General features: G+C 40.1%; 1 protein-coding gene across 1 annotated transcript in view; it reads left to right on the top strand.

The window, feature by feature from the left end:
- hydin (HYDIN axonemal central pair apparatus protein) overlaps positions 1-22983 on the top strand; it is a 129932-nt gene that overhangs the window by 64171 nt on the left and 42778 nt on the right. The window contains 25 exon segments of the mRNA XM_034141588.1: positions 1253-1406; positions 2483-2692; positions 4627-4824; positions 6176-6350; positions 7136-7257; positions 10603-10727; positions 11215-11351; positions 12371-12498; positions 12620-12733; positions 14644-14724; positions 15696-15860; positions 15948-16187; positions 17228-17357; positions 17569-17706; positions 17790-17960; positions 18826-18999; positions 19699-19838; positions 20066-20140; positions 20339-20522; positions 20642-20783; positions 21092-21248; positions 21340-21433; positions 21541-21644; positions 22676-22777; positions 22902-22971. Coding sequence (XP_033997479.1) covers positions 1253-1406; positions 2483-2692; positions 4627-4824; positions 6176-6350; positions 7136-7257; positions 10603-10727; positions 11215-11351; positions 12371-12498; positions 12620-12733; positions 14644-14724; positions 15696-15860; positions 15948-16187; positions 17228-17357; positions 17569-17706; positions 17790-17960; positions 18826-18999; positions 19699-19838; positions 20066-20140; positions 20339-20522; positions 20642-20783; positions 21092-21248; positions 21340-21433; positions 21541-21644; positions 22676-22777; positions 22902-22971 — 3530 coding nt within the window.

Consider the following 22983-nt stretch of genomic DNA (forward strand, 5'->3'; position numbering starts at 1 on the left):
CTATAAGGTATTTTAGCCCTTTATTATACTAACTCTTGATGAGCACAAGTTCCTAAAAATAACTATTCCAAAAGCCTCTTTAGCCGACTACACAATACCAACTCAAAGAGACCAGTGGCAGTGTTAGAATTTCTGGTATGTCTTTTATATCATACTCTATTATTACACGTCATTTTTTATAATAACAGGATATATTTAATAGTACTTCCCTTTCCTGTAGTGTGATATATATGCTTTTGTTTATGTAAATGGTCTACAAAGGCTTTGTTTACTTACGTAATATACTGTGGTGACATCATTATGTAACACTCATGCTTCTATTGGCTAGCGCTCCAACACATTGTACTTGATAGGCTACGGGGCGGGACATCTCTAAGCGGTTGACCAATAGAGTGCCACAGTGACGCACGCGTCCTAAAACCCGGAAGTAATCTATCGATCATAAATCTATCCATTAGATTTATGATTAGAACATTATAAAAGTAGGGTAGACATGTGGAGATTATCCGACTGAACAAAACGTGATCCGTCTCTTAAATGTGTTTCAACCACAGACCTTATTTCCAGCTATTTTCCAAAATCCTATGGAGAAATTGCATTGCTTTTTTGTCGAAGGAACCCATGCGCAGCTTACTTCCAGGTTTTAGGACGCGTCACTGTGGCACTCTATAACAAGAGAGCCGGCCCGCTCACTGATCAGAGCAGACTGGGCTCTGGTTTCAGACAGAGGGTGAAAAGAGGTGCTGCAGCACAGGCAGTATGAGAAAAATAAAATACATTTTTGAACATTAAACATGTCGCAGTAGAGGCACAAATGACAAATATGAACCTAAACATTTGAATAATATGTATAACGAGACATCTCTAACAGTAATTACGCCATATAACAGTCATATTGCCATGCAAAACAGAAACCTCGGATACTTCCAATGAAAAATGACCAATGTGCTGAAGAAAGAAAACAGGATAGAAATACAGTAGAACATAGAGCGAGGCAATTGTGCACATATAAACAATAAATGCTTATGTAATTTGGTGTTGGTTGCATATGTGTTACTCTACTACCTCATAGTATTCTTGAGGCTTTCAATTCTCTTGAAGACAGTTTCATATATTTGTATTGACTCTTATAATTGGTTTCCCCTGTTTGTTATCCATTGGATGTCTGTTTACGTAGCCTAACTGTCGTTGTGGGGAAAATACAAACTCAGGTATACTTCATGGGTGTTTTATTATTATTTTGCCTTCACAGGGACACAGAGATGGTGGAGAAAGAGAAGGAGCAGAGAAATCCAGAAAATCCGACTGGAGAAGGGAGGAGTTCCTCTAGGACGCGTTCTCGTGCCTCTTCAGTTCCCCTCAGCCACAGGCCTGCTGCAGATGAAGAGAGCTGCAAACAGCGCCCTGTGGGTGTGGAAGAGGTAGGCAAATGCTCATGGGTAAACAAATAATGGTTCTCCTGAGATTTTCAGTTGTCAGGGGATGGTCAGAGCCGGTGGCTAGTCATTCCCTTTCTCTATGCTCGTCTCTGTCGAGGGAGAAAACATGTAAATACCAGTGGTGTAATGTAATTAGGTACATTTACTCAAATATTGTAATTAAGTAAAATGTTGAGGTACTTTACTTGAGTATTTTCATTTTATGCTACTTCATACTACTACTTCTCTACATTTCCGAAGCCAATATCATAATATTTACTTCATTACATTTCTTAAACAGCTTTAGTTTCTTTACAGATTCAGATATTCAGCTAATACAAAGTAAAAAATCAAATATAAATAAACATTGACAAATATACAGTAATCATAAGTTAATATATCTAGCAGCAGTATATCAAGTCATTAATGCGAGCCTTGCATTTAACCCTCTTTGACACGCATTAATGCATCAGTAACCATAATCGACTAATCTATTCTGAAATGGGCCATTATGCATAACAAGAATTTCTATACTTGGGACTTTAGGTATATTTTGAAAACAATTTAAATTTTACTCAAGCAATATTTTTGAATGCATGATTATTACATGTAACAGAGTATTTTTAAATGTTTGTATTGTTACTTTAACTAGTTAAAAATGGTATTCTACCACTGGCATATCTTGCATTAGAAACCTCCATGTGAAGATTTCTCCCTCTATTGTCAGCTTGCAGAATATCTTTCTACTCTCGTTATAGTTTGATATAATACAATGTTGAGAATCTCATCCAAGTCTAAAGCAGTCATCATGATATTTTCCTCATTTATAACATGCTTGCTAAAAGTGCCTGAACCAGGCCAAGACATAGTCCAGCACCAAAACACAGCTTATGTTTTAACACTTAAAAAAATCAGAAAACAGACCTCTTGCTCTCGTAACTCATGACAATAGAGTGTATAGGAACAAGTCCCAAAAAAACTAACTTTCCCTTTTTGGGGAGGGTCACTATTGGCAGAATCTTTTATCTCGTAAGTTCCACTTTTTTACGTTTTTGTGTCTGTAGGTGTTCGATATCTTGCCGATATACGGTCATCTGCAACCTGGGGAACAGCAGCAGGTCGTTTTCTCTTTTTACGGCCACGAAAATGTCAGCAGAGAGGTTGTGGCACGCTGCCATGTGGAGGATGGGCCAACGTATGAAGTGAAACTCAGAGGAGAAGCTTCAGTGATCAGCTACAGCCTTGACTCTACACATATTGATTTTGGTCTGCAGGTATGTATCCTGCACAGTTCTCCATTATCTAGACTATTTATTCTCAGTTCTTTATCCTTACCAGCTCCAACAATCAAACAAATAACAATGGTAGTCAATGTCATTTTTTGGTTTAATCCCAGTTAAAGGTTCTTGAACATATTGGCCCAATGCCAAGCCAACCCCTACATTAAGTGCCATTCCAAACCAACTAGTGTGGAGAGGAACAAGTAGCTCATTAACATCAGATTTGACACAAAGAGTTTTTAAAAACCGGATTTCATTTTTACAAAACAATGTTCTTTTTCCAGCAGAAAGCATAGTTTCATAGGCGAGTTCATCACAGTTATAGTATGAGGGTGTACGATTCATCTTGGAATTGGACCATTATCTTCAGTGACTGTTGTGTTAAACATCTGTTTCCTAGTCAGTAGCATTAAACATTTGTCTTTGCTAATGTTCCAAATGAAACTGCTGTGACACAAAAATGAATCTAGACTTTATCCAACGCTAAAGTACTTTTATTCAGATGACCCTAACCCATACAAACTCTTGTTTCTATTGGAGAGTTCTCCAACACATTGTACAGTGTTAAGGGGCGGGACATCTTTAAGCTGTTGACCAATCATAACGGAGCGGGCCAGCTAACCAATCAGAGCAGACTGGGATTTTGTTTCAGACAGAGGGTGGTACACAGAATACCAGTGGTAACTGTGAAAGGCTTTATGTGGGAAATAAATGAAAGTATATGAAATGTTGCAGTAGAGGCACAAATCCAAATATGAACCTGAAAATGAGCAGGGCCCCTTTAACGCTAGGATAGTGGCCATGATGTGAAACTCTCCTTTGTTTTAAGCTACATTATCTTGTTGTACTGTCACCCTGCCTTTCTTATCCTTGTTCTTCTTTGGCCATCTGTTTGCTCACCCGTGTGTGACACATTATACTTCATACAAATCTAATGACAAATCTTTGGCTAGTGATGCATTCCAACATTTTCAAAATGACAAGCCTGGGGGTACAATGACAGATGTGTTAGTAATTGCAGATGAAGATGTGTTTGCTGCATTTATAGTTTGTTTCATGATCATTAGCTTTTGCTTACTGTTAGTGTTTTCACTAGGATGTCATTTCTTTCCCATTACTTTTTATTATCAGATAATCTAATGCTGAGGGTGTATAAGGATCATTAGGATGCACATTGTATAAAGACGTTTATAAAAGGTTATGTAAAGGTTTATTTCACTCACTAGACAAAAGAAGGTGAGAGGGATCACATTAAATCTGAATGTCACTGCTTAGTTTTTCCCACTTTGGTCTTTTGTGCTCCCAATCCCTCTTTAAGTATGCAAGCCGTTGGGACCGGTTATCATTGATATTCAAAACAAGGACATATTGATTTTTGATTTAGTTGAAATGAGCGATTCAGCAGAACATCTCACTGACCTTCCTGTTCCTTCAGCACTATTATTTCTCCTGCTTTCTTTTCTCTATTGTTGTCTCTCTCCATCCCTTTTGCCCTGTGTTCTTCTCTTGTAGTCAATTAGATTCGTTGATATAAATCAAATACTGAAACAACTCCCCTTCATGCATGCCCAAGTGACACTCTTTGAAATCGCTTTTCTTGTCATCTCTCTGTGTCTTACTTTCTTTCACTTGTAACGCTTTAAATACACATTCCATTGTTCTCCTTATCTTCTGTTAATCTTCTTTATTAATATATTGTCATGATAATTATTATCATGAACCGCAGAGTTCAAACTGAGGCCATCATCTTGCATGCTTCTTTAGAAAACTTTTATGTTTTTTCTGCACTGTCACCTCTATACACAGCCTTAAAGACACTAGGGGGCATGGTTTGACCAAATCCTTCTGCTTAGCATAAAGCTGATTCACATTCTTTTCAATGAGAATAAAAGTGCTGACAGTTTAAAAAGCAGTGTTTTATTCTCCAGCTGTTTGATCACGAAGGGGAGGCGGAGGTGACCCTGAGGAACACTGGCAGGATGGGCTTCACATTTAACATCATATACCCCAAAAGGGAGGATGAGGAGGCAGGTGAGGAGGCAGGACAGAAGAAGGCCCAGGTAGAGGAGCAAACTGAGAACGGACAGGAAGTGAGACCAGGGCAACCCATGGTCACCCCCACTGAGGTGAGTTCATCTTTGGGCTCTTTCAACCCTTAAGGGACAAATCACATATAAGTATTTGGGAACATTAATTGATTGCTATTTTCTACATTACAACCATATAACACTTTGATTACACCCATATAACATATAGAATACACCCCTATTGCACCTGGATTACACCCGTGACACCATTTTTATACCTGTATTACACCCTTATTATACCTATGATACACTATTATTGCACCTGTATACTTCACCAATAATATACCCATGATACAAATACACTATAATTACACTGGTATTACACCCATTTTACACGTGGGCACAGCCTGTCAAATGACTGTACCCCCCAGGATACAGAAACCGTTAAGCAGCAGAGAAATGTTTCATGTGCACAAGACGATGGAAATGTGAATAGTCTTTGGGGATTAGACCCCACCATGATATCATATATCTTGAGGGGGAGGTGCAGCCTTAAATAGAATAAGAACCCTCCCCCCCCCCCCCTGGGTATTAAGGAAGAGGTTGCTGAAGATCAGGAGTGGACTTCTAATGAGCTTAATCTTGGCACTGGGGGTGGAATGGTCGTAAGAGGGCCGCATCTATACGTCTGAAATGAAAGGTGTGCAAAGAGAGGAGATCAGATTGGAAGTCTGACGGTATAGGATGATTGGCTGTCAGAGATCGTTGCAAAATGTAATTGTTCAAATAAACCCTATAATGCTTTCGGGGTTCTCCCTTACCTGTAGTATGTTAGATATGTCTTTGTGCATGTAAATGGTCTGCAAAGGCTACAATCCCAAAGTTCCCTCCAGAGGGAGTTTCTCTCCCACACACTCCCCCCCCCCCCCCTGTCTGAAACGTCTCCATTGGACTCCTTTGTTTACTTCCGTAAAATAATGATATCACTATTTAACCCTCGCGCTTCAGACACATTGTTTGTTGGTGGGACATTTCCGACACATCTCCAAGCAGTTAACCAATCACAGCAGATCCGGCCAGGTAACCAATCAGAGCAGACTGGGCTCTGGTTTCAGACAGAGGGTGAAAAGAGGTGCTGCAGCACAGGCAGTATGAGAAAAAGAAAGGACTTTTTGTACATTAAAGATGTCACAGTAGAGGCACAAAATACAAATATGAACTTGGGAATTACCATAATACTGTACAGTATGTCCTCTTTAATCAAAAGAGTGGACGCCTTTGATAAGCCTATTAGAGACAGCTGCAGGAATGAGATAGAGAATAAATAACGTAGGCCGTCTGCTTGATTAAACTTGCGCTGAGCTTCATTTCAACAATAAGAAATGCATTTATTACATAAAAGGCTTATTTTTCATTTGTACTATTCCCTGCGTGTGTTTTGGTGCTACAGGGTTACGTTGATGCCGGTGTAGAGCAATGTCTGCGTGTGCTGTACCTCCCTGGTGTCCCCGAGGTGTTTGAGAAGCGGCTCCAGCTGCAGGTGGCCTTCCTCCCGCCGCAGGACATCAGGCTGACCGGAGAGGGGGTGTTCCCAAGGATCACACTGAATCTTCCAAGAAACCTGTGTATGCATGAACATGACCTCATACACACAGACATGATCATATCTCTTCGTAACTAGCCAACAAGATGAATATTTAACAACTGTTTTCAAAATCTATAACTATGCTTAACAAAAAAAAAGCTATACTGTACCTGCGATAGAGTAGTGCAGGAAGGAATCCTAAAACATGGAAATGAGTTAGCATTTCACAACTTCCAGTTCCAATGCCTAAACAATCAAGGGGTGTCTTTGGTTAGATGCCTAAGGTCTGTTGTTAACACAAGCTGAAGAGAGATTTTCCCGAATGATTTAGATGAATAGACATCATCACGACGAACATTAGCTGCCTTTAGCTTAACGGTGGTGATGCACAGCCATGCCACCATGGAGTAGTACGTCTATGTTTAGCTTTTTACTTACGGCTGTTGCTTTTGCACTTCAAACCTTTTAGAAGTGGTGTTAATATGTGGAGATTATCCTGCTGAGCAAAACATTCAAGTGTCATAAATGTGTGTTTGCCACAGATCTTATTTTTTCAATACTCCAAAATCACATTGAAAAACCCCATAGCTTTTGGTTGAGGTAGTACTTCCTGGTGGGCCTACAAAAAGACCTCATCGCTGCACCACTCTGTAGACTTACTGATGTATTGTGCTTAACTGTATATTATAATTGCCCAAATGAAATGATGGTGTCAGGTGAAGCCACTGTGGCTCCCACAGTATTCCTGAAAAGCATGTCTCCATACCAACAAATATTGAGACATATAACTGGTGTAATTGTTGTGGTGCTGTGATTCCCTTGCAGCAGAGGAGTGCTACCGTGATGTGGTGCAGCAGGCCGGAGCAGCGGTGGAGGCCGACAGAGTCAAAGAGGAGCTTATGACCGCTGGTGGAGGAGCACCGACCGAGGCCAACTGCACCCCCACAGTCAGTGACTAAGATAAACATTTTATGCAATGAAACGTCATGTAGGTTACTAGTAAGCATACTTTATGTAGTGTGTAATGTTTCAATGTCTTGTTGTAGTACAAGAGAAATTAGGGATTCTAGAGAGAGTAAAAGCAATCTATTATAACATTTCTCCTTAATTTACTTTACTTAATTTAATGTGTAATTAGATAATGCATCATTAGCATATTTAAACATAACATTTCAGAAAAGAATACAAGAGAAATCCTCTCCTGGAGTAAAATAAAGTTAATATGTATTCACCCTATTCAGCCGTAGTGTCTTGCAAAATGTATGGAATTTGAATACATATCCAAAAAGACAGTTTTCTCATACCAGAAATACCCACTTGAGTAGCAATTACATCATCCAAATTCCGTTTTTGTATACATCGAAATTCCAAAGGCCTGTTCATGATATATCCTTTCTTTCGTGAATTCATTGGCAAAATTCTTCTAATCACTGTATTTTCTCAATGATGTAGGGACTGTTAATTATGGAGTGATTTAAGGCAATATTCAGACTCCATTGTTCTCATTTCTGTTTTGGAAATGTATGCAAAGAAGCACACACTTAAAGGTAATGCCTCATTGTTATTTAAGCATAACGTGTAGGCTAACGTGTATTTAAAAAGAATACCTGTTGACACACAATACATTATTATTTTGGGAGGTTTCATGGTGATCTATTACTTGAATCTTTTTCAATAATGACCTGTAGTGTTTTCCCTTAAAAGGCTATTCATGCCATTGTAGTAAACATACATGCTCCAAATGTATTTTGTATCCATGTGGGTATGGCAGTGCCACTACATCACAGCTGTGATTAATATTCTGAAAGGCCTTACCTGCTTCTTATCTGTGTATTGATTTCCTGGGGAGTAAACAAGAACCGTTGCATAACAATAGAGATAGCTGTTGTGAAGCTTATCCACTCAGTGTCTACTCATGGATTTGTGTGTTGCCTCAACCACATCCTGGACACTTTCATCTAAATTCACCGAATAAGTTAACGCTCTTATCCGTATATTCAAGATCAAATAAAATAAAGTGTATAACAAAAAACACTTTACTTAGTGCAAGTGATCAACTGGGGGTAGGGTTGGGAACCGAAACTCGGTTCCAGATGAGAACCGATAAGAAAATTCCGGGTACCGGGTACCCATACAAAATACACAATTTTGGTTCTGCTTAACGGTTCCTAAACGCGGTAGACCCTGTATTCCACCGGGTCTGCCTGCGCCGCGGTGACCCGGTGGAATACAGGGTAGGCGGACTGGCCATCTGTGTGTTCTGGAGAATCACAGAATGGGCGGTCGTCAGCGGGTCGTCAGCGGGTCGTCAGCGGGCCGTTGACGGCCGGCTCGGTACCGCCCTTAATTTTTTAAAACGGCATCATGTAAGTTGCGCTGACAGGCGACAGAGGTCCACAGTTGCCCCGCAGCGAGGCTCCCCCGCCCTCCCGTAGACAGTTCACGAGCTCAGTCACTTCATAACACCAAAGATGGATCGCGGTAAACGCTCTAAAGTGAGGCTCCACTACACTAAAAAAGAAAAAGACAAGGCACAGTGTAATGCCTGTTAATAGCTTTCAGTTAAAATAAAGCACAGCTATTGTGCAATACATTTGTATTGCATGTATATTTTTTATTTGTAAAAATTTCAGTTAAAGCTTAAAAGAATAAAGATATTTTTGTTATCTAAATGTTTGACCTCTTTCTTTTACAATTTTGGAATCGAAACGGGGAATCGATAAGAACCGGAATCGATAAGCAGAACCAGAATCGATACATTTCAAACGATACCCATCCCTAACTGGGGGTTACCCCTAAGTTAAAATGTATGACGTTTTACAATACATATCTGTACATTACGCCTTTGTAACCTCGAGACTGGACTATTGCAATGCTCTGTATGTGGGTATGGACCAGGCCTCAATTAAACGCCTGCAGCTAGTCCAAAACGCAGCTGCACATTTGCTGACTGGCCACAAAAAGCGCGACCACATCACCCCTATTCTGGCCTCACTACTGGCTTCCAGTTCGGTTCAGAATTGATTTTAAAATCCTTTTATTTGTTTTTAAAGCACTAAATGGGCTGGCTCCGGCCTATATAGCTGAACTGCTCCAGCGCTACACCCCAGCCAGAGCTTTAAGGTCTGCTGACCAGCTGCTGCTGGTAGTGCCCAAGACCAGGCTCAAAACCCGAGGGCACCGAGCCTTCGCAGCAGCTGGCCCTAGGCTCTGGAACACTCTGCCCCTCCATGTGAGATCGGCCCAGACCCTAGGGGTTTTTAAATCAAAACTAAAAACACACTTCTTCTCTCTGGCTTTCTAGTTAGAGCGGAGCACGACTCCTGACTTTTCCTTGTGTTTTTATTTTTATTTTGTTTTTTATATATATCTGTTGTAATTTATTGTCGTTTATTGTGATTGTAGTAATGTGTTTTTATTACATGTACAGCACTTTGGCTCGACCAAAAATCGCTTTTAAATGTGCTTTATAAATAAAACCTGATTTGATTTGATTTGATTATAGCCTTCATCTCCCCAAAAATATCATCATATTCCAAACAAGAAATAACCATTTCTAAGTTTCATTCATTCCTATCTATATTCTATCTATATGTTTTTAATGAGGGGTTTGTTCATACAGTATACAATTCAGGCCCTAATTTATTTAACATTTTATTCTTTTTTTTATAGATTTTGACTGATTCATGGAGTGATAAAGAGAGATATCCAAAATAACCTTTGTAAATCCCTTATAAGATAATGCTCCATTTGTACTTAATCAATATGGGACGATTCATTGGGATCTATTCATTAAAATAAGTTGCCCTTATCACATGTAGTGTTTTTCCTAAAGATGTCCTGCATGCCATTGTAATCAACGTTCATGCTCAAAATATATATTCATTCATTGTGGAAAGGAAATGGAATGGAAGCGCTACTACATCAGTGCTGAGATGAGGAAACTGGAAGGGGTTAATTGCTTACAAATGTCCCAGTTATAGGACTCATTCCTGCACCACTCTATTTAGCTTGGAATCACGACAAGGGATATTCAAATTGTCAATTTATTCCAGTAGAAATTGAATAGCATCCAGATTTGATTCTGTTCTCTATGTGTGGTGCGATTTAAATTGGGCTCTGTCTCAGGAAAATAGATTTGGAGGAACCTTGAGTTATTGTTCTCTCTGATGAGACTGGGCTGTTTAATGCTTATATAAGCCTTCAATAAGTTTTTGTAACTTTTGAGTGTTTATGTACCCCTCCTTCTCTCTCCCCCCCTCGCTTTTCTCTCCTTTGTCCGCTGCCTCCAGTATGAAGGGCTGCTTCACATGGAGATTGAGAGAGCGCTGGTCAAACAGAATGCTCTCGCTGTGACCGGAAGCCTGCAGGAGCGCAGAGACTCGAAAGGCTCCTCCAAGTGGCACAAACTTAGTCAGTAAGTTCACACACACACACACACACACACACACACACACACACACACACACACACACACACACACACACACACACACACACACACACACACACACACACACACACACACACACACACACACACACACACACACACACACACACACACACACACACACACAGAGAGATCGAACAGATGGTCGACTCACTGGATTGAACCAAGAACTGTGTTGTAGAATTTGAAAGACTTTGGGTTAATGAGCAATATCTCCCTGGGCATGTTTTGTTTTTTATCTGGTGCTTGTGCAACTTGATGAATGTCACAGAGTGCATGGACAGTTATTATTCAAAATATTACTCAGATCCTTTACCTAAGTAAAAGTAGTGATACCAGTGTAGAATTACTCTGTAACAAGTACAATTCCTGCATTTATTACTTAAGTAAAGTAAAAATAAAGATTGTATCGTGTTTTTTATGTCTTCACTTCTTCCTTTTTCCATCCCCCAGGTTTCCTCTTCCAGAGTATGTTTTGGATTTTGGTTATGTAATTCTCGGCCAAGTCCTCAGTCACACTGTGAATGTGACCAATACTGGAGCAGTGGCTGTGTCCTTCCATCTCAATGAAAAACCTCTAGCTGGCTCAGGTACTGTAACACAACTCTTTACTCACTATAACATGCTGTGGCACTTTGAGTGCTTCAGCCTTGTGTCTTTTTTATGACATAACTCAGGATTCAAAAGAAAAATGGAGCAAGAAAACTGTGAGAAGAAGTGTAAGTGTAAAGACAGTTGGAGAGTGTGCGAGTATTGAGATAAATAGGCTACAGTACCAGTACAAAAACAACAGAAAAAAAGAAAGTGAAGGAGATGGGGGGAGGGGGGGGGAAGACAGAATAAAGTGAGTAAAACCATAAAATCACAGGAAGGGAAGGAAGGGAAGAAAGAGGACACATTTGAGGACAGTAGAACAAAAAAAGCCAACAAAATAAAATAATAAAAGGATTAAGAAGTCCTGTGTGTTTACATTTTATGCTGCTGTAACACAAAACAATCCCAAATTGGGATCAATAAAGTACCATCTTATCTTATCTTATTTTATGAGATGAGATGAGCGGATTATCTCTTGTCTTGAAGTGATAGTGGAATCAAATGTAATGAATAATTGATGGAACTAAATAAAATGTCTCAAAGGGCATTGGAGTGGTGAGTTAGCATTTTAACACTTCTGGTTCCTTTATCTTAAAGTCATCTGTTTTATGAAATTGTTTTTGGTACGATGCCTGAAACTAGGTCTGAGGTCAACTCAGTAAATGCCCCACTCCTGAATGTTCCTCAGAAAAACGGAGGTTGCTAAGAGACTAAATGAGACTTCTGAAATCTGAAATATTGTTTGTTGTTAGCATTACATTTGCTATTTACCCCCTGGCAAATTCATTTCACCTCAAAGCTTATTTTTGGCAATTTTCAAAAGTTCATTGGAAAATTCCCTTCGCTTTTTGTGGAAAGAACCCTTTGTTTATGCTTCCGGGGCGGCCTACGAAAAGAAGTCATCTCTACACAACTCTATATTGTGCCTGTCTTCTGTTTTAAATTGTTGTTTTAAATTGGCTTTTTTGTTTTTGAATTTCTCTAAAGTAATTCCTCAAATTTTGCTTCTTCAAAGGATTCAGCACAGAACTGAAAAGAGTGAAAAACCTGCCCTGCGGAGAGACACAGACTTTAGCAGTCAAATTTGACCCCCAAGGATCCAACCTGAAGACGGGGGACACACAAGTTGTCATGCCAATACAGGTACACCTGGGCATAAAAAGACGTGCACAAATCATGTCATTATTGCTGTGCCATTTCTGAAAAGTGGTTTATCAGCAACACCATAATCTTTCTTCTCAGATGACTTTGTTTGGTTTTACAGGTCACAAGAGGCCCAGTGGTGCAGGTGCGTCTGTCTGCACTGGTCACTGTGCCGGCTATCACTGTTTCCACGGATACACTGCAGTTTGACACTATGCAGTGTAACATGTGTCAGGTAATACAGACTACTGCCCATTTTATAGTACTTTGTGATATAAACATGGAGGATAGCAGCATACGCATCGATTAGCACTATTGTGTTGTTTGCTGTAACAGCCAATCCATAAACCAATGAACATAACAAACGTAACATCAGCAATACATTCCAAATGTGTTGAATGGCAGCGATCTGCTGACTGCTGAGAAGGATTTATAAACTAAAGTCACACTAACCACTACACAGGCAATACGATTTAAAACATGAAATATCGCAGTATACATAAATAGTAAAGGTAGATTAATTGTGCATGATAAGCCAACGCCTTATTAGCATTCAGTTAGCATAACATTAGCTATGTACCTTCTGTTTGGATAATTGTATAGTTGTCTTTGGGTCTGTAGATCTTAAGGTTCTGTACTCACCCATTTGTAAACTTGAGATGAGCCTCTAAATATTCAACATTTTTAAATTGCAGACAGGTGTAGGCACTAACTCCGAACACCAGATAGGCGCCAACATCGGTAATAGTGATTGGTCTATTCTTCTATGAATTCATAAGGACAGATGTCATCAATTAACTTCAATTTTGTAAAAGAATGCTCCTCTGCCTCAGTGAAGAGCTTTTGGTTGTAAGGGGATTTATCTTTGGTGCTTACTTCATTCATTGTTTATACAAATCAGCTGACAGATGCAGGTTAAAGCTGATAACTATTTATGACTTCTGCAGTTGCAATAGAGGCCAACCTCCAAAGAGGGAATGTGTCCCGGTTCCAATTCCCCTATATAGGATGCACAGGTGCTGAACACTGCTGAGTGTTTGCATGGTACACAAATAACTGGCATAATGAGAGACGTTTCTCTACTGCCTCACAGTGGGGCCATCTTGTGGTCTGATCAGGTCAAGGTTATCATATTTGAGCAGTTCTGTTATAAAGCTCAAGCATTGAAGTGCTTCAAATGGGTGGCGATTACACATCGTTTAAAAACTACACTAGACCCTACTGTATATTACAAAGATATCCTAATTGAAAAACCTTTATCCCATGAACATAACATAATAAAATCATGCATTATGTTGCATCAGGCTTTTAATCTATTTATCTAATAATAATAATAATAATAACTTAATTTATACAGTATTCTTAAACAAGTGGATTTGCAGCCCTGATCTCCTTAGGCAGGTCGTTCCAAAGTCCAGGAGCCCTGACAGAAAAGTATCTGTGTCCTGCCCGGGACTTAAGGCAATAAAGGTTTAAGAAATAGCTCGGAGCAAGGCCTCTCTGGGCGTTGTAAGTAAGCAATACCATTTTAAATTGATACTAAAAGAAACAGGTAGCCATTGCAAGGAGGCGAGGCTCGGTGTAATACGGTCGTATCTCCTGGTTTGAGTTACAATCCTAGCAACAATCCTTTAGAAGGGCTGGAGGCGAGAGAGACATGTTTTACTGATGCCAGGGAGGAGGGAATAACACCTGTCTAATCTACTGGTAATGCATGCTGGGATACATGTTTTTTCCTGCACAAAAACGAAACATGCATCAAAATCAATGCTTATCGCTGACATATCCCAGACTGTGAAAAAAAAGCATTTTGTTTACAGAAAGTAATTCATTGTTGTGTTTTTCCCCCCCCTCATTTTAATGATATAAACAAACTGGAATGTATATGGTTTTAAATTCTGACATTGTATTAAAAATGAATACATTTTTTGAAACCTTATATTTTATGGTGTTTTTTTTACACAGATATTTGCGTTCTCTAATGACTTCAGAGCAATTTTCTTTCAAAAGACATTAAAAAAAGACTAAAAACTAAGATGCGTTTGTTTTTGCTCAAGCAACATGAAGGCCATGTATTACCTGCATATCAGTTCTGTCTGAAAACATACGCTGTGCTGAGTTTCTTGTTATTGTCCTCCTCATCAGATGAAGACAATACAGCTGTGTAATCATGAGTCCGTGCCCTGCTGCTGGACCATAGCTGAGGAGGGGACGCCTCTCAAAAAGGTACGACATTTGTCAATTTATGGAAAATTCAATCAACTTTTACAACTTGTTTTGTATTTTCATTTTCAGGTAACTACTACTACTGTACATGGCATCTAGGGCTGCACAATTCATCAACATTTCAATTTGAAATGTGCAATATCCAAGCTGCAGGGTGCCAAATATGTGTTAAAATACATATTTACAAATTGTAGTATTGTGAAGCTACATCTTGTTTTGATATCCTACAAATCTAATTCTACAGGCTTAACTAAATATATTTGTTTGAGTAGGGATCCTCTTAAATAAAATCACACCATGATCATTTAAACATTTTTCTTAAAGATGATTCCACTAATGACGCCAAAAATAATAAATTCTTCCAATGTTGTAAATCATATCACAATCGCAACATCATTCCAATTCCTTATGGCATCTAAGATCTTTATATTTAGGAAAACTAAACTACCATCTTACTGAGATAGTACTGAGAAATAGTTGCATCGTGTGGCACGTGCCTCACCCTATCAGTTTCTTTATTACATTCCATTACATTAATGCACACAATGCAAACAGTATCTTGTTCACTTGAGTTAAGTGAAGTCCTAGCCAACCCTCCAAGTTCTGTACGATACGATACGATACGATATACTTTATTGTCCCCGTAAGGAAATTTGTTCTGGACTCCGTCCTGCAGTGCATCCATGTACATATACAAACATAGTGGACATTAAGAGACATACACATATCATCAGTCATACACCGTTTGAACAAACACAATACACACACGTACATACTGACAATGGCGACCTATTGCACAACCCTCATGGCCAACAACAACCCTCATGGCCAACAGTACAATGTACAATGTACACAAAGCTACCTCTTATTTCTTCAAGGCTTACCACTAATAGTTTTATTTCTTACAATCTATCTTCTTTGACTGTGTTTATGTATGCACCCTATACACCAAGGACAATTCCTTCTATGAGTTAACCTGCTTAGCAATAAACCTGTTTCTGATTCTTGCTCAGCGTAAAAAGGTCTCTCAGGAGCATCAACCTCCTCAAGAGGTGTTTAAGGCGATCCCCAGTTCTGGCCTGCTGTCCCCTGGTGAACGAGTCAACGTCCAGATAAAGTTCAGCCCTGCTGATGGGGTAAGGAGCTTAACGGATTCGGCCACGATACATATCAGAGTATCATGGCATTACATGGTTGATGAGCTACTGTCCGTGTCTTTGCAGCTTGCCTACAACAGGCAGCTAGCGGTCCATGTGGCTGAGAGCTCCAAGCAGGTGTTCATCAGAGTTCAGGGGCAAGGTGAGGAGCCACGGCTGGAGTTCTCCCAGTCGGAGCTGGAGCTGGGGCCTTGTCTGTCTCTCAACACTGAGGTTGAAGCAGAGGTCACAGTGAGAAACCCCTGCTCCTTCCCCATCGAGTTCTACTCCCTGGAGTTCGACACGCAGTACCTCGAGGAAGAAAAGGTAGCTCTCCTCTGTAAGAATGGAATGGATAGGAAAAAGAGAAAAGTGACCATAACCAATTCTTACTTTTAAACCATTTCGTGAAGAACATTTTGATCAGAAATCAGAAAACAAACAATACAAGCAAAGAGAAGTGTGTAGCCACATTGTATACCACCATCCATTCGGCCCAACTCTCCTCAGGTCTGCATATTTAACTGATTCTGCCTTTTGTCAAAACATGTCTGAACTCCAAAAACAGCGCCACCTTAAGTTAAAGATAGACGTGAAAGCTGTTGCTTTCTGCCTGGTGTGACCTACTGTAAGACCTTCATAATGGATCACTAATATGACACTTAAATCTATTATATTGGTTATATGTTAATAGAGTGGCTCAGGAATGGGTAATACAACTTGGAAAATAGTTAGCATTTTACCACTTCCGTTTCCTTTATCATGAAGTCAATGTTTTTTTGAAAGTGTATTTGTTTAGATACCTGAAATAAGGTTTATTAAATACCGTAATGACACTACTAAACATCATCAATCTGAACATTAGCGTCTTTAGCTTAGCGGTCTTGACTTGAAGTCATGCGACCTTGATTTTGTTACTTTATAGCCAACGTTAACTTATTACCAATGCCAATTGCATTTACAAAAGACAATACACGGAGATTATCCTGCTGAACATGCACGTATCATGACCAGTTTTTTTGCCAGATACTGTATCTTTTTTTCAGCAATATACTCAAATCCAGTGGAAAAATCCCATGGCTTTTTGTTGAGGGAGCCCTTGCGATGCTAACTTCCGGGTTGGCCTACAAAAATACATCATCACTGCACCACTCTGTAGATAGGATTTAGCTCCAAAAATACTTAACACATGTCACTGAAAGTTCATCTTAGCTTGTATCAGACAAACTTAGCACGTCCCTCCTTGAGATGCCCTCTCTTTTCCTTGTGTCCTCACCTGGCCCCTCATAACATTACATTTGTCTGTTCCTTTGTGTCTTTTCCTGTCCAAATTCCCCTCCCTCTCCCCTCCCCCTAATTCCATGTAGATCCTGCATCTGATGCAGGGTTATGATGAGAACAACATGTTACTGCTGCCTCCCCGAGCCCCTGGAGAAAGTCTGACCTCAGAACTGCTCGACTACTACAAGGAGTACTGCTCCCAGCTGAAAGATGACGGTAGCTTCAGGCACCCACGTTCATTAAGCACTGACATTGTTGTCTATCTGTCTAAACACAACACAGAAACAAATGATTGGGGTAACACTGGACACTTCACCCTTATGTAGGATACCTAGTTACATAGGATTTAGCACTTTTCAGCAGGAAACATACTGATTCAAAGACTGTTTACATACCTGTTTTAATCTAAACTACCTGTGTGTTGCAGAGCCTAATGAAGATGAAAAAGAAGCTGAGATGGATGACACACACGAGAATGAAAAGACATTGAGACAAAACGATGCCCATACAGCAGAGAGCAAATTTGAAGAAACCCAAACAGTAACTGTGAAATCAGCTGAGTTACGTGAGTACAACCTGTTTATAAGCAGAACTTGAAAGTATATGACCTTCTCTTCGTAATTCACCATTATTTCTGTGTGATTTCAGTTGTTTCAGAGATGACCAAAGAGGGATGCAGTGGGAGACTGGGGCAGTTGGAGATGACCCCCGTCTCCAGAGCAATCGCCCGCCACATGTGTGTCGATCTGTCACCTGAGGGTCTGGCTGCACGCAACCGCAGAGGCATTGCTATTGTTGTATATGGAGCCCCACTGATAGGTAAAGCGATTCAGTCATTATTTAACAGTAGATACCAGTGGCGGAGTGTCCGTGCCAATTTTAGGGTTTTTAACACATTTTAGTTCAGTTTAAAGTCACTGTGCTAACAACATAAAATACTATAATTTGTATTTGTTTGTTTGGTCAGTTACTTAGTTAAAATATTATTAAATTACATTATAAAAAACTGAAAATGATGTTAACTTTGGCTCAAGTTAAAGCACAGTCTTTGCTGAAACACTATTGCAAATGGTGAAATGTTCATAGACATTCAGAGGGGGGCCACAGACGATCCAAGCTTCAAGTGTTACACTGGCCCCTGTTTGCCCCACTCTAGAACCACCAATGGTAGGCACTGTAATGCAAATCAGGTAAAATGACACCTAATAAGCAGAATCTCCATACTTTAGTTAAATATTTTAAGGGGCGTGCTCATTATTCCTATTGTTCAATGTCAATGCTCAGAAGGTGCGTTTAAATGCGAGAGAGACGCCTTCTCTCACAAGCGGCTATTTTCCTGGCAGCGACAGCGGAACCCAAAGTTAAAACTATTCCAGCTTTTGGAACACAGCAGCTAGTACCGCTTGTCATGTGACAAGGAACTACCTTAGCTCCCGTTAATATGGAGAAGTTGTTTAATTTAGAGGGGGTCTATCGTTACCCTCACTTTAAAAAATGGCACAATACACGACAGAGGGATAGTTAAGTGTTACAGCTTTGCAGGTAGGTTGTGTCATCTTAGAAAAGCAAATCATTATTCACCATACTCAATAAACACAAATATTTGCCATATACACCGTGCTGTCTATGCTCTGTACATTTTATATTTAAAGTGATGTGTGTGTGTCCCGTTTCCATTCTTCAGGTCGGGGCAGCACAGTGGCTGCTCTGGCCCGTCACTACGGAGGGGCGAGCCTGAGTGTTGATGCCGTGGTGACAGCGATGCTCCTGAACGGCACCTCTCCTGTTAGCCTGACCGCAAGACGACTCTACGATCAAGCTGCTGAAGAGTATGCTGAGAAGAAGGTCGAGGAGGCTGGTAAGAAGAGTAGATTGTGCAGGCAGTGAAAAACTATCATTATGTATTTGTTTTATGAAATTGCAGTAGTCTAGTCTAGTAGTTCAGGCAGGTATTTCAAGATTACAATGTAAAACACTTGTAGCTGCTGTTTGTTTTTATTTATTTATGTATCTATTTCTTTGTTTGTTTTTTTGTTTATATGAACTCTGTTCATTGACAGCAATGATAAGCGGTTTGGAGAAAATAACAGAAACAGTCAGCTTTGTCATACTTCACATCAAAAACATAAAAACATCACCCTTTACGTCTGAATACAAATAAATTAATAACAAATGTAAATAAGAAAATGGGATCTAAGTACACGATTTCCGGGAATGCATTTTTGTTTGCATAGTCAAAAAAAGGCAATATGTACAAGATCTACAAATGTATTTATAAATGATTCCTATTATAGATAAGTGGCTTGTGATGGCAGCCAATGTTTCCATACTGCCAATGTCCTTAAACAAAGCATTGAATCACAAAGCGCTTCACATGATGGCTCAGGATCAACAGTAAAAGACGTGCATGCACTTATCAGCATTGTGCTTGTAATCAGGCATTACAAATCCTTTATAGCCACACAGGACACTTCTGCAGAAGAGCATAGCCTTCTGTCTAGATTGCCAAATAACAGTGAAACTAAATATTTACATCTGCCTTTGCTTCTGTCTGCAGCACATCTTCTAGCCTCTGTCCCAGATACACAGTCAGCTCCAGCTTCACTTGATACTGCGGAAAACAGCGAGGAAAGCTGCAGTCAAAATGACTCCAACACTCCTCAGGAGACTGAAAACACCCACTTTGCCCTTTGTCTGGTACATTTTCTTAAATGCTCTGCTTTGTTCTAGTGTTATGTTACCTTTAACTGATGTAGTCCTGGTTTGGTCATTTTAAAATAAGTGTGAAAATGTTTTCCTCTGTAAATTGAGGGAATTAAACTAAGCTATTTTAACTTCAGGTACAAAAGTATTATACTGTATACCATTGTAAATACTTTGTTTACATTTAATTCAATGAAATATTTGGTGTGGTTTTGCTTCAGGGGGGAGATGTGACCACACTCTGCAATCTCCTGCCTGAACAGCTACTGGTTGATGTCCTTGCAGAAAGATTTCAGGTAAGTTGACTGTTTTTAAAACATGATACACAAACACATACAAAATAGCTCACAGCTATTTCTGAACATATCAGGTATGTATTGTGTGTTATACATAAAACAGGCAGGGTTTTATTTGTATTTGCCTTGTGTAATCTCATGTTTGTTCTCTTTGTCTTCTCATTGTCGTTGCTGCTGGGCCTGCTGTGGTGATAACAGCTGAGCGACTGTCACCGTGGCATCGTAATGGACGGCCTGGAGTCTGTATACACTCAGTCAGCAGCCAACACGCTGCAGGCTGTTCTGAAGGCTCTCAATAACCGCAAACACATCTACGCAGTCAACCTGTCGGACTCCTACACTGCCCTGCAGGCACGGGAGAGAGCACAGAGAGAAACTGAGGGTAAGAAAAGTCCCAAATTATTTTGCAGAGAACAGAGAGTTATTGTGTAAATATTTTCTATTTAGAACGGTTTGTGGCAATATAGAATATATGTGGAAGTGTCTATGTGTGTCCTTCAGAGGCTCTGCGGAAAGAGAAATCTGACAGGAAGGAGCAGTGGCTGCAGGAGCTGGACGAGGAGGAGTATGATGCTCTGCCAGAGGAAGACAAGGAGCAAATTGTCCGGCACCAAGCAGAGAACCGCAGACAGCAGAAAGTCAGGTACTGGAAGACAGCCCAACACATAGACTGGTGCAGTCATGACGTATTTAAGTAGTCAGAGCTGGAAAATGTCATGGCACGGGCCCCCTCGACAAAAAGCAATATGATATTTTCATGAAATTTTGAAATATTGCAGGAAATAAGTTCTCAAGACTCATTCCTTCATCTTAAGAATCTCCTCCAGTTTCCATGCCTCCTCTAGAGTCTAGCTCACACTTATTTAACTGTTAAGGGCCCGTTTTAGACGCAGCTTTTACTAAATAGTCATAATCATACCATAAACGTGTCTTTTTGTGCCTGTGTGTAAGGGAGCTGGAGCATATACTGAAGGAGGAGGAAGAACAGAGGCAACAGGAGGAGATGAAAAGGTTGAGAGAAGAAGAGTTGAAGAAGAAGAGCAAAAAGGGTGGAAAGAAGGATGTTAAAGAAACGTCGAGGAAGAAGAGCGTGCTGGAGGGAAAGCAGGTCTGTATACATATTCAATATAATCACTCCTCACAGAATATAAAATACCAATCGCTGATCGCTTGAATTATTTGGTTTATTTCCTCTCCAGTCAACAGATGGGTTGAATGGGAACATAATGTCTCCCAGTAACACCTCAAAAGAATCCCTGGTTGATGCAAGAGAGCAACATCATCTAAATGAAGGTGAAAGCCACTGCACAGAATCCCTTTTTTGTTTAATGCTAGATACTTTTATTGTTCAATATCTGCAATCTGGTATCGCTGAAATATGGTCCTTTTCTCTACTACAGTGCATCAAAGCAAAGAGGCGGATGATTTACAAAAGCAGACAGAAGAAACCAAAGCATTAAACACAGAGTCTCCCCAACCCGCAGACAAGATGGACAGAGAAAAGGTAGGTTTCCTTCTCAGTCAATTCAACCCACACAGTATCCTATTTTAGCTAGGGATGGGTACCGAGCCCCGGTATTAAAGGGGCCCGTGGCGGATTTATTAAAGACCGTGGTACCTTTAAGCTCCGACGTTATCGTTTTTTTTATCGGCACTGGAGACATTTAAAAAATATATGTCATATGTATTATTGCTACATAAACATTATATTGCAGTCTTAGTGTCGCCAACTCCGTTTCTAATATGCAATAAGACTACAAAATGCGTCTATGATACATTTTCGATCTTTCCAATCCAGACGAGAGATCTCTCGTCTGTGTGCGAGGGGGCGGGGCAGTTTACACACACGCGGCTGCTACATGCAGCAACACATGGCGGAGATGGCGGAGAGAAAGCTCTCCGAGGTGTGGTTAAATGTTACCCGTCTCGATGTGGACAATGCTCGTTGCCAAAGGTGCAATAAGAGTTTAGCATGTAAGGGCGGTAACACGAGCAATTTGTTTAAACATCTTGCAAAAGTGCACCACATCCAGACGGAGAAATGCACCGGGTTCGACTGTCTTTCTAGTAGCTCTGTAGCCCCATACCTGCCGTTTCCACGTCAGGTATGTTATGTATGCCTTAATCTTCCTCCAGAAGAACCGTTAGGCCTTGCAGCGTACCTGTACCTGTATGCCCCACCTGTGTTGCTCTGTACCACTGCATTTTTGCAGTAAATACTTGTTTGTTGTTTGTTTTTTACAGTTCTGTAAGTTCACATTATTTACAATTTGTTTAGTTAATTTACCTTTTTTTTTTCTCCAAAAGAACCGAGTACCGTTAAAGGACCGGATCGATAAGCGGTATCGATAAAAGTAGTAGTAGCGTTAAAACCTTAACGACACCCATCCCTAATTTTAGGTTATCTGTTCAGTACGGGATAATAAGAGCTGGGAGGCTTACCTTGAAAATGTAATTTGTTCTCTCTCTGATATCTGTATTTATAGTCTAATGACATCTAATATGAAGTACTGTATGTTTGTGATTGGATCTCAGAGTGCAGACACTGCAGAGATGAAGAGGCTGAAAGAAGAAAAAGAGTTGAAGAAAAATAAAAAGGTGGGAGAGCGAGATAATAAAGTGCCTGGTGGAAAGGAGGTCAGTGTACACCACCTTCAGTGATTAACTGTATACTGTACGTCTCAACCACATTCCACACAATCACATACACTGTTTGCCAATCGGTTAGTATTTCAATATTTGACTCCATTTTTTTCTCCAGTCGACCCTGATGGAAGAGACGCTGGTGGATGCAAAAGAGCAACCTCAACTAAATGAAGGTGCCAGCAAATGTAAGGAATCCA

Source organism: Trematomus bernacchii, unplaced genomic scaffold (assembly GCF_902827165.1).
Source record: "Trematomus bernacchii unplaced genomic scaffold, fTreBer1.1, whole genome shotgun sequence".
Classification (NCBI taxonomy): Eukaryota; Metazoa; Chordata; class Actinopteri; order Perciformes; family Nototheniidae; genus Trematomus; species Trematomus bernacchii.